A 13,300-nucleotide genomic window follows, 5' to 3' on the forward strand; every position below is an offset into this window, starting at 1 on the left:
ACGCTGCCGACGGATGCAGCATCTGGCAGGAAGTGGGCACAAAAGACAAAAAGAGAGGTAGACAACCTGTTCTTTGGCACACGTCAACAAAAGAATGAGGCTGCAGTGAGCATGAAGGAACGTTACACATGGGATGACGCCATTAGGGATCAAATCGTGACTAATAAGCCTCAGGATTAATTAAAACATACCGTTAAAAAATCATCATATGACTTACTTGCGCATTTAAGTCATGCTGAAAAGAATAAGTATGGGAACATAAATTGGAGCAAGAAAAGTGCTGTAAACTGCAGTCATAATTTGTACTGGTTTGATTTATGTAGTTCACAAAGGCACTATTGAAAAAAATAACATACAAATACGCCCTCTAGTGGTGGCTTTCAATCATGAGCAGCAGAATAAATTCAATTTAATATACTACGGGGATTATATGTACTCGTCATACTTTTTTAAACGTGCAATTTTTCTTTATATCATGAGGAAAGGGAATATAGAAAAAATAATGGATAGATATTATCTAAAAAAAAATTGCTATTGTTATTCAGATTTTCCTATATTTTCCTATAGACAATTCCAAACACCTGGGCATTTATATTTTAAGCACCTTACACGGTGAAAACAAACGGCGTATTGTATTGATTTTGCCTGTGACTAACATACTAAGTAGATTGTTGTAGTAGCCAAACATTTCATTGCATCTTGAAATCAAAATAATGTTCGACCGCCATTTTGATTTGATGAAATTGTGACGTAAGCACCTAATTGTTCATGTTCCTCTTTACACTATGAATTCAAATTAGTATAACTTACTAAACTAATAACTATGAAAATTCATTAAATGGTACCTAATCTTTCAATTAGGCATGTCAGTTTAAAAAAAATAGAAAACTGACATGTGAAAATATATTTTTTAAACTTGAACCAGTTATTGTGAGCAGGAGTTAGGTTTATATGTGCCTCAAAGTTCAACGCCTCAGTGTAAACTGAATTTAACCATTTTTACCACCAGAGGGAACCAAATCACAACATCCGGAAAGAATCAAGAGAAATGAATCACAAAAAAACATTTAATATCTGGTATCACAGTGTTAGTGGAACTGTAGATATACTGAACCGAAGTCATACAGAAATTATATGTCATCTTTTGTTAGCAACCGGGTCAGCCGTATTTTTATTTTTTAAACCAAACAATTCAAACACAAATGCAAGTATTATGCGAGTCACATGTATAGCCTATTAAAAATAATAATACAGGCCGTGCCTCACTGAGAGATGGAGATGGGCCCCAAAACAACAAATATGGCCGTTTTGTTTTTTTGCTTGAAAAAGATAATAATTGGAGGCTAAAACTTTGCTTTAATAATTAGACTTCCGAGAAAAATCATGCAGCTTTATCCTATGACACAATACTTGCTCTCCATTCAAACATTTAGAAGCAAGCCCTTATTTAACACCTGTGCTGACGTCTAATCTGAAGTATGTTTTTTTTTTAGAAGTCCTGATTGGCATAATGCAGTGTGATTGTGGAGTTTGGCCCTTTATTAGTTTTTGTTGCATATTCAATTGTGTAACTGCAAGCAAACAGAAAATGTCATTTTATGAATGAATGTCAATGGAAATGTCCGGGATCTTATTTGACGTCATTGGTGCCTGCTCACCTTGTAAATGTGACATTCTTGTATTTAAGTAATCCAAAATGTATGTCGTTTTTATTCTTCACCAGCCCTGATACTCAAAGTTGTAAAAAAAAAATTATATAAAATAATGACAATAAAATAAAATACAAGTACAAGCAAATCATCTTTTGAAAGCTATCGCCATTAAACACACCAGGCACCAGAACACACAAATGACACCTCCATATGAACAACTAAACCCCCTTTACAGTGCAGCGCTCACATTAAAGAAGCATTAGAATATTTCCACCCTGTAAAAACTGGCAATACATTACAAATACAAAGTCAAAATGTACATACAGTAGACAACTACCGCCCTTCTTTATAGCAAATCTGCTTGGCACGATTGTCATGTAAAAAAAAAAATTAAAATAAAATCCAGAATCAAATCACTTTAAGGGGGAGAAAGCACAATTTGACAGTTGAAAAATGTTAGCAAATGTGGTATGTCATGCTAGTAAAAAGGGCTACACGAACTTAAGGCGACTAATATGACAAACGATCATCCATCTGTGAGGACAAAAGGGAGTTGCAGATGTTTGAGCTACTTTCTAGCTTAAAATAGCTACTGCTGTATGCAACACATGACCTGCTTGTTGTTTGTTAATGTACTTTAGACACATTTTGAACTAAATGCTACACGTACTCCACCAGAACGATGGTTAATACTAGTGCATTATTGTAATGCAACAGTGTATGTTGTAAAATCAGATGATTTTTTTTTGGGGGGGGGGGGGGTGTAGCCCCAGCAAAGTGATTGATCACAATTATCTTGTGTGATTCAAAAATCAATTGATTTTTTTTTTTTGCCTGTAGCGTTATTCCTTAACACACTCAACGTCACTTTTCTCTCCTTTTTTTTAAAAAAAGCTTCTCTCTGTAACAATGTGCCCAAAATATCTTTACAACGGCTTTTCTATTTGACCATTTATGACAGACTTTTTTTTTTTTTTAAATTAGTAGATTAACACCTTAGCTGTTCATAATAAGAACTCCTGCAAGCCCCTGGCCAATAGTTTTCAGACTGGATTTGGGTTCAAATTTCCCGCCCTCTGTCTGTGGATGTGACATCATGTGGGCATTGAGTATGTGAAGAAGGGAAAATGCAGTTTAATTTTTTTGGCAACAGCTGGCAGTAGCGATTCGAAGTTCAATTTTCTGCGTTCACAATGACATTTGTCAATAATTTTTGGGGTAGTTTGAAGACCCAAAATATTTAAACATTTACTCAATATTTTATCAAGCTGGTTGATGCAAATTCATCTTATTACAAATACACAAAAATGATTTTTTTTTTTGTGTGTGTGATCTCACCTTTAACCTTAGCTACTTCTATATGTTCTGAATGACCTTAAAAATATTGGATTAAATATCCAAATATAGTCTCGCATGGATTCCTGAAAGTTTGTGGATAATCATTTGAGAATAGCACTGATTTGGCTAACAAGATACTATATAGTTTCATGTTGGGGCAACCAAAATATAAAATCAAAGGCTTCCTTATTTTTAATGTGTTGTGTCACTTTGCTGGGATTACAATAACTTGGAAATAAAGTAAAGTAATAAAAACTGATGAATGATGAATCCAACTACAGCAGAGAAAAGCTGATACAAAACATCCAAACCGTATTTCCTCATAGAACATTTGTAAGCGGACATCAGTTTGTGGCAAATTGTTTTTCCTGAAGAGAAAAAAAAAGAAGCAAATACGATCATTCCAATGAACTCCCTGTAAATAAATGTAATGTTCAAAAGGTACGGCGACCAATCAGTGAGCATGTAAATGAGGGGAATGTACAAACTTGCATAGATCAAGTGATTAATCAGAGCAGCTTTGTAGCAAGGTGCCCTAAAATGGAACATTCGTTTATCTCAACTGTACAGGCTCTTTTTGTTGCTCCCTTTTTAGGGAGTAGCTGCTTTCTGCTGGAGGATAAACTACCAGCAAGATAAAACACATCAACACTCGGACCACTAACATATATGCAAGTTTGCAAATTTGAGCTATTACATCTCCGTGAGTGGGCGATGCGACAGTGTGCCGTGACGGTTGAATGGATGTGAAGATGTTTCAAAATGAAGCCCCCCCCCCCCCCCCCCCCCAACAAGTATGGCTATTAACAGAGTGACGCATGAATGACATCATAGAATCATCAGAACACAGATCTTGACTGACACGTTGAAAGGTCTCTACACATTTTTCCCTGGGATTATATTTTTGGATTTACCACACGAGGGGGAAATGGCTGCTTTTGGCTATTCTCAATCCTAAGGCTATCTGTTTCTCTTTTGGCTAAACCACCACTTTGGGGGGGGGGGTAGTAAAGGAGACGTCTCTTTGACAGAAACGAAAAGTCCTTCGATAGGCTTTTAAGTCGGCGCGGAATTTTAAAAAAAGGGAGTGCCGCTCTACCATGACGAGCGTGCGCATTGGAGCGGCGACCCCCCTTTAACCTTAAAGGTTTGGAAACTGGAAAGTACAAGACAGACTCAGTCCTATTAAAAGCGCAAGGTTATCAAACAATGACATCATAGAAGGGGCGCGTAGCAGTCTCTACCTCAACGGAAACGAATCGTGTTGATGTGTGCAAATCCATCGAGTGAACACCGAACATGCGTGGTGCGCCTCTAATGCTACTGGACTGAACCTGGAGAGCTACATCAGGTGATGTGGTGGGAGGCGGATTAGGGGGGGGTGGAAGGGGGGCTTTTACTTGAGTACAATAAGACAAGAGCAGTTCATTGTCCATCTCATAATGTTTGTGATATTCCACCGACAGCAAAAGCACTTAAAGCGCCAAACCACCAATGTATGACAAGTCTGACCCCCCCATGGGGGGCTTTTGACCCTTCACCCCTCTCTTCAGGGCCACGCTGTCAACTTGCTTATCTACCATGCAGAGCGATGGATCCCAAAGCAGCCTGGGCTTCGTGCAGGCTCAGACCCAAAAAAATGAAGCACTCAAAGCTCGGTGGGAGGCGAAAAATAAAAACGGTGTGAAAAGAAGAGGAGGTGGTTCCAAATGAAGATGGGCCATCCTTTGGAGCGGCTTTTCACATCATCGGCTCTTGGCAGCGGCCTCTAGGTGGGCAGAGGGTCGTCGTCGCCTTTACTGCACTTGCACTTGCAGCATAGGACGATGGGCGTGGCCAGGAGGAGGAAAGGGGAGGCGACCAGCAGGAGCAGGCCAAACCCGGCAAAGATCCCAACCACCTGCAAAGAGGTAACGCGCTTTAACAACGCTTAAATGAAAGCAGACGTTTATTTGATGGGACCTTTAAGGTGAGCTGGAAAATAGCATGTGTTTTAAAATCAAGGAGTATTTTAACCCAACAATATAACTCAACCCAACTTTATTTATAACTCACTTTGAAAACAGCTGTCGCCGCATACAAAGTGCTGTAAATGGAGTAAAAAAAATAAACATACAAAAACAAAGGCAGTTAAAATAAATAACATAAAAACAGTCAACTCCATATAACTAAAAACAAATGTAGTCTCATGCCTAGTCGGAAGCCACAGCGAGTTTTAAAAATGGGTTTGCTGATGTCCAATTTAAAAGTTCGACTGTTTGCTTTACATAAGTTGTCAGTGGCATCCAAGCCACGTCGGTTTTCTTTTCACTGAAATTGAGGCCTTGATTTCCTCCAGGCAGGACACAAGTGACCTTAACTCATTCATTCCCAGACATTTTCACTGAAGCAACCCCCTTCACTCCCAGCTGTTTTAATGGATTTTGACTGATTTTGCAAGGCCCACAGAATATTGTGTTCTATTGCTATAAAAACATGGAACCTACCAAAAGAATGATTCGAGTTTCTTCTTTCATCGGGGAAAAAAATATATTTGTATCTGTTTTGCAGCAATTAGCATTAGAATATAGCTAAGTTTCATCATTATTCACAAACCTGTTGAAAACAACGGGGAAAAGAGCTTGTAGCAACATGGCCGTGGTTGATCTCTTATACTCTGCTGCCACCTGCTGGCCGTTTTTTGTAATAACTACCATTGCTTTAAGCGACCTCTTTAGGTCAGGGTCTGCATCAAAGCTTTCTGCATGCTGTAGCATTTTTATTTTATTTAAAAAAACGTATAATTACGTTTTTGGGACCATGGCAATATTTAAAATAAAACCTTTTTACATGTTTTTGGGAGCAAATGAGTTAATAAGAAAGTGTCCTTTTCACTCAGCGGGACATAGATCTGAAATGGGAAATACCATGCTTTCTTAAGATGGAACCCAGGGGCCATAAATACAATGAAAACAACAGGGGCCCAAAGATTGAACCCTGTGGAACACCAAGCGCCAGTGGGGCAGAGTGGGACTCTCAGACCAACCAAGAGTATCCACAAAAACTTCTTTCTTCCAAATAGGACTGAAACCAATCCTTCCCTCTCTCTCTCCTTCCCCCCCACCGCCCTTTTTTTATTCACATTTTTGTTTTTAATGGGCTCTTTGCACAAATCCACTACTTCCTGAACTCAGCACCACTCCTTCATTTCCTGTCTGTCAGGATTGGACAAACTGATTAATACAGGTGTGCCTAACCTCAGTAAGCGCGACGTCAATGGCCAGACACACCTGGATTAATGAGTTAGTCTAATCATGAAAGACGGAAAATGACGGCGTGCTGCTGAGTTCAGGAAGTAGTGGATTTGTGCAAAGAGCCCATTGTATTACTACACATTTTTGTTGACTGAATTAATGATTAATTAATTAATTAATCTGATTATTTAAGATACTATTCAACTTTTGGAATGAATAAACCAGCGGAAGAAAAAAAGTGTGTCTTGACACGAGTAGGTCAGTTACATGACCATAAGGGGGAGCCAGACACAAGCTAATTTTAAAAGTGGGACTGCATAACACGCAGTCACATGCACCAGACACTTAAACCCCAACGCCATTGCTCCTCTTTTTTGAGGTCGGACACATGTTTATCACTAAGAGTATTGTCTGTTTAGGTGACATTTACTGGCTCGCAACCCGTACCGTTTAAGGAGCAGGATGTTCTTTAGACTAAAACAAAAGGGCCTTGGAACGCTTGTCTTATACACGAGAAGATCCGTATCAATTCAAATTATCAGATTGCGGCTGTACATATATTAGCTTGGCAAGGTTATGCTGGTGTTATGCGCCTTTTGTATATATAAAAGCGTGAGAGGAGGATAGAGAGAAGCGAGGGGGTGGAATGAGGCGAGCCGAACAAAGGCACGCACGCACGCACGCACGCTACAAGCAAGTGATGCCGTAGCTTGCTCCCCACCAGCTGAACTGTAATTGTGTGACTCAGCCTGCCCCACTGGGCAACAGATGCCACTGTGTATGCTAATAATGACAGAAGAAGGAGGCTGGTCAAAGGGGACACAGTACCCAATGAATATCTTGACTAAATCAGCGTCTGGGTTCACAACGACTCAAATGTGGGAATATTACATGATATATTTTATAGTCCTTCCTTTGGCCGAGGAGGTTTCAGTCTGGTTACTTTATGTATGCCACGTATCAAACTTGAGGGGGCCAGAATTGGCCCGCCATATTATTCTTTGCGGCCCACTATATCAAAATTAAATGAGTCCACTTCATTTTTCTGCTAAATGGACTTGTTCTTTTCATTTAGGCATGAAAATACCACTATTTTCTATGACTTCTGAGTTTAAATTAAATGTTAAAAATTATATAGTGCAGCACCAGTGAAATATAGGAACAATTGTGCATACATAAATAATATAATCTTGTGATATACATTTATATCACTTTCACAATAACGGCCAAATGAGTGAAACCACAACAATGACATGACGGAAATAAATTGACATCCATCCCAATTTATGCTAATTGCTAATGCTATTTAATGGTGTGCACATTTCAGGCTAAAGTGTTCTAAACATTTTTCCAACTATGCATATTAGATTTTGGAAACACCAAACAAAATAAGTTGATATAAAATCCTTCCCTTTCTTTTAATTGTCACATTAAACATCAGTATAATGATGGGTTAAAAAGAGGCCAAATAATTAAATTCAAACAAATGTTCTATGTGTATGCAAAATAAATTCAATCTGGATCCAATCTATCATCTATCAATGATTTAATTAATTTGGAAAATGGTCTGCTAAATCACCTTTTACACGATTAAATTTGCAACTTTATTTTTGAGACATTTCTTTACTCATTGGTTTGCTAATAAAAAAATAAAAATAAAAAAGATCCACAATTTATACCCAACATTTGTAACATGTTAAGTCGGATTTGGAAAAACGCTTGTTTAAAGTTGTCAGCTATATTAATGCTCCAAAAATTCACAACTAATTTCCATTCAACTTTAGGCAGGAAGTTAATTTGTTGCGTTGAGAATTGCACAAAAAATTACATTCACTTACAAAACAACATAACTAATTTCAATGTAACTTTTGTGCTTCAGTTAGTAGTATGATGCAAAACTACATGGCCAATTATTTTTTTTGGGGGGGGGGGGGGGGTCTGCAAGACCTGGGTTAATAACTGTGGTGGTCAGCGCTTGACTGAGTGCTATCAGTTATATTTTTATTTTATTTAATTACCATTGAAGATTCATTGATTGATTTTTTTTGCTCGCCGATAGCTAGAGCAGAACCTTGGTTACGTAAACCTTGCGAATGTGCTAAAAGGTGCACATGATCGCAGGGCGCAGAGCAAGCTGTCCTTTTTTTCTTCCATTGTGCTCTAAACATAACGAAGAAGGAATGCACGTGTGTGTGCCAGCCAGCTCGGGCGGGCGGGCGAGACGGAGCGAGAGAGAGGCAGAGCACGTGCGTAGCCACTCGGTGCCCTGAAAGAGCACGAGCCAGGGGAGGAGCATTTCTCACCTGTGTTCTGTGCCAGATAACAGACGCCCTGGAGTGGCCCAGTTTGTTCCGACAAGGCCCTTTGTCATAATGGATCAGGAGGAAGTCGTCCTGTTATGCGCGCAACACAAGACACAAAACTGATTAGACGGCGAGCGGTCTCAAAAGACGCGGGCAACTGTGCAAGACAAAATGCTCTCTAAAACAGGACCCGTGTGACCCACATGGATGCTCTTGTACAACTGCGATTACATAAGATGCAGCATCAACCAGTCTCTTGATGGATTCCAAAGAAATAAACATGCAATGACGTCGGAATTATTCGAAGTGAGGGGCCAACTCACGTCCAGGGATTCCAGACAGTACCAGCAGAAGGCGTGCTTGCAGTTCTTGCACATCATCTGGGCACAGCCCTCGTCCCTCTCAATGTACACTTTGCATTTGGGGCAGCGCTTGATGGGGGCGTCGTCCTCGTCATTCTTATAGAAAGAGCTGGAACAAAAAGATACAAGACTGTCATTTTAGCTAGGCTCTATGCATTCCGGACAGTAGGGCAAAAAAAAAAGAAGCCAATTCATACACATACTGTACATTATGCAACAAACCGTGCAATGTGATAGTTACAGTACTTTACGACGATCATGTGCTTTTTAATCATATTGTATTTAATGAGGTGACTTATTTGTTGCAAAGCGTTTGTTGTTTGGCGCAGTTGAAAAGATGATCAACCAAAAAGAAGTGAGGACCTTTGGGAATGAAGAGGTAGTCAACCTTAAACATTTGACAATAATGTTATATGTGACCTCACTCGTCTAAACGTGACATTCTGATTGAGTTATGAAGCAAAATCCAGCCGTTTTTTTTTTCATCCATCTCAGAGGGCGGCCATTTTGCCACTTGCTCGGAGGAAACGACCAATCGCAGCTCACCTGTTTTCTGAAGCTGAGCTGTGATTGGTTGTTACCAGAGCACTAAGCCACCTTATGATATTGATAAAAACTGCTGGATTTTGCTGCTTAACTCATATTTCACAAACACAATTTATTAACCAAAATACTGTATATATAGACTAGTGGGGCTGTATAGAACATATTGTCAAGATTTTTTTGGGGGGGGCGGACCCTTTAATAAAACTGCTGGAACAGAGAGTGGTGCTATGCGTGGTGAGCAGGAGTAAAGACAATGAGTGTTTGATTGATAAACATAGACCAGTTGTCTGTGTGAGTGATAAGAGGGCCTATTAACCAGAAAGTACAGTTCACAGTGGTCGAGGCTAAAGGGAGCAAAGGGAAGGTGGCAAAGATGGCGGCGTTGTGGAGGGGATTTTTTTTTTTGTTGGTCTATTGAGTATTTCTCCATAATCTAGGATTGAAAGGACAGCAGCTCATTTAACGGAATGTGCAACAACGACACATATTTATCATCACCGGACAGTAAAACTATTCAATCAAACTCGGCATCAAGTTGTTTACATTCACTGAAAAGGGCGAGACAGGATTGCTCTACTTTTGTTTGCTCCACATCCTGTTGTTTCTGGAGCAATCTCTATAAAGGCCAATCAAATAAATCTGCTTGAGCATTTTATCTGATTGGCAGCTTTTAAACATTCTTTTGTGCTACTCCTGTAGCTAAACACGGGCCAAGAGCCGTGCCTGCACGCAGCGTTTGACAGAATCTCCCTCAGTCATTTCAATAATCCAAAAATGGCTTGATCGGGTATCAGTTCCTCCTCACACTGATCTTAAAAGTCACGATAAAAGGTCAGGTGTGCAAAGAATAAGCTCGCCGTCGGCGAATGTCGTTCTAAGAGTAGACTTGTTAATCCTCTCTGCCTCCACCGTGGCCTCTGATAGAGGAAGCCTGACAGGCCTAATGACTTTTTCCACAGTAAGAGGATATCGCAGAGAAATAGGTCAGCTCCATGCGGCGCGTCTCGGGGCAGCCCTCTTCTGGACCCCCGCCATGCTGACAGTGGGCACGGTGCCCAGGTGAGACTACATTTGAGTTGGAGCAGATTGTTTTATGCCTTCTTATTAATTTAAGATGGAGCGCTGGCAGAGTCAGCCGGGCTGCTGTCAGATTGCAATTATTGACAAATGGCACTAAGGTAAGGTGCCCGGAGTATGACGTATCGATCGCTACTTGTCAATATGTTTAACGTCTCATTTGGAGTGGAATGAGTCATGCCGGTTGGCAAGTGTAGTTTTATTAGTGTTGCAATGTTGCAAAATGGTCTTAGAAATGACTTTAAACAATATGGCTTCTCCCAGGCAACCTGCTAAGCCTGGTGGTCAGGGACGGACTAGCAGCTAAATTTGGCCCAGGGGTGGACGACACGCGGCGATTCCAATTCGTCGAGGTGGGGGCTAGACGGCGGCCAACATCCAGTTGCTATTTTGTCGTGGGCTAAAAGCCTGGCGGGCCACCATGCCGGTAAAGTACTAGGAGAATCCAGAATATATAACAATAATGGCAATATTCAAATCCTTTAAATTCCCTTGACTTGAAGTAATTTTTCTCCAATTGGAAAAAAAATTATGTTGATATTTGACATTTCCACCAAATTTCTACAAATGTTCTGTCAAATTTAAGCAAGTGAATTCCTGAAAATATTTTTGAAAAAAACTTCTTTTTTTTAAAAAGTATTTATTGCTTCTATTATGCTTGCAAAGCATTTGAATTTTTTTTTGTACTTATCTTCCCTGATAAGTTGGTTAACAAGATGTGAGCAGATGTTTGATGTTATCACAGTAGACATTCTTATGACGCATGATGACCATATGGTCTTTGTTCGTTATTATGACATATTTTCCAATCGCAGAAAGAGATAAGGAAGACATTTTGACGTCATAACATTTTTAAGATTTCAGTTTTGAGATAACCTATGACTTACTTTACTTTCCCATACCTCTATATTTGCTTGTAAACTTTAGAACTGTAATATTCCGATGAACTCCACAACCCTGTTGGACAGTGACAATGTTTTGTAATTGCATTGTATGCAATTTTTTATTTAATTCTAGTTAAAAATTGATTTTTTTTAACTCATTCACTGCCATTGATGCCAAAAACCTATTTTAACTATTTCTTTTAGTTTAAAAAAAAATTCTCACTTTTGTTAACAAGAGTATGAAAACATAGACATTTCAAAAAGAAAAAAAAAGAAAAGATTATTAAAAATTAGGAGCGTCAGGCGATTACATTTTTTTATTAAAATTAATTGCATGACTTGAATAGTTAACTCACGATTAATCACAAATTTTTGTTCTAAATGTACAATATTTTTTCTCTCTAGGTTTTCATACTCCTGTTAACAAAAGTGGAAAAAAGGGTTAAACTAATAGAAATAGTTCAAATTCATTTTTGACGTCTATAGCTGTCAATGGCAGTGAATGAGTTAATTGCAGTGTCTTTAATCATGTAAAACAGAAATTTGTTCTTTAAAGTACATTTCTTTTTGATATGATATGAACAACTAACAGTTATTTTTGCCCCCAAAAAAACGCTTGGTGATAATGTAAAACTTTACCATACAAAAGTCTATTATATTTATTTATCTTCTGACGATTGTTTGACCTCATTTAAAATCTGTAAAGACAGTTAAGCTAAGGGCACGCGTTCCTGTTTGACATCACAACAGACTCATGTGGGCCTATGACTCAAGATAAAGTAGATAATAAAAAAAAATAGTACCTGTTCTCCCCTGGCAGGAAAGAGGTGATGGGAAGGTTGTTCTCCGAGCAGGCCTGACCGGGGTGCCAGTTGGCCTTGCAGGTCGAGCAGAATTCAAGCGCGCAAACGGCACACTGGACCAACTGCGGCAGTGCCGGTGAATCGGCCTCTTTCAATTGGCACACAGCCTGGCAGGTCGAAGAGGGGCACCACGTCCGACAAGGGTCCAACAGCACCTCTTTTGGCACAAAATGAACAGGTTGCCATCATTGACACATACTTTTTAAAAATGGATACATTTATACAGCCACAAAAAAATTTTTACCTACTGAAGAAACAGCAGTATCTTGCTCAAAGACACTTTGACATGCTCACTAGGGTTGAGGATCAAACCCACAACCTTTGGGTTTGGAGACGACTACTCTACCACTGAGCCCCACCGCCCCAAATGATACCCATTATATTGGTGTAAGTCTAGTGCAGCAGTGGTTCAAACCGAGAGAAACCTTAAGAGCACATCATTGTTGCAACACAATATAATGATGCAAAATAATTACATTTAAATTACATTTAAGTCTTAAATACACGACAGTCTAAGGGAAATTGTCCAAAATACAGATCTGACTCATGAAGAATAATTAGAGCACTTCCAACTGCTACAACACCGATGTTGAAAGTTGTTTTGGTAATACAGTTCTCTTTTGATGTGCCGCTTGATAAACACGCCTGCTAGTTGACAGACCTATTTGATACAAGTTTCTCTGTTGATATTCAACTCACCCATAATGCTAGGTAATGTATGGTCTCCTCTAGGAACAAATAGGTGTTGTAAAACTCGTCTTAAAAAGTTGCACCTTGAAAAAACGAGCATTTCTGTGGAATCCTAGTACTTGTGTGGATTTGGTTTACCGTCTGTCATCTTATTCGGCGCACCACACAAACCCGTAAAGTTTTATTATGACTGGCTCCAATTTCTGATCAGGACAACTCTAGAACCTTTGTGACTATACACTCCCATATACTGTCATCACTACATATCATGACCGTCCAAAGAAAAACATGTACAGTCAATCCAAATATTGGTAATTTTAATTGATTATGCAAAAAAAAAAGACAATTTGGC

General features: G+C 39.3%; 1 protein-coding gene across 1 annotated transcript in view; it reads right to left on the reverse strand.

The window, feature by feature from the left end:
• Positions 1-1,140: 1,140 nt before the first annotated feature.
• The window catches only part of rnf144aa (ring finger protein 144aa), a 31,564-nt gene continuing 19,404 nt past the window's right edge, over positions 1,141-13,300 (reverse strand). The window contains exons 6-9 of the mRNA XM_086094930.1: positions 12,199-12,415; positions 8,850-8,997; positions 8,527-8,616; positions 1,141-4,890 (exon numbers count right to left, since the gene is read on the reverse strand). Of these exons, the coding sequence (XP_085951056.1) occupies positions 4,759-4,890; positions 8,527-8,616; positions 8,850-8,997; positions 12,199-12,415 (587 nt within the window). The 3' untranslated portion in view covers positions 1,141-4,758. The remainder of the gene's footprint in view (positions 4,891-8,526; positions 8,617-8,849; positions 8,998-12,198; positions 12,416-13,300) is intronic.

The sequence above is a fragment of the Leptonotus elevatus genome, chromosome 14, assembly GCF_054856555.1.
Source record: "Leptonotus elevatus isolate MCC_2025b chromosome 14, RoL_Lele_1.0, whole genome shotgun sequence".
NCBI lineage: Eukaryota > Metazoa > Chordata > Actinopteri > Syngnathiformes > Syngnathidae > Leptonotus > Leptonotus elevatus.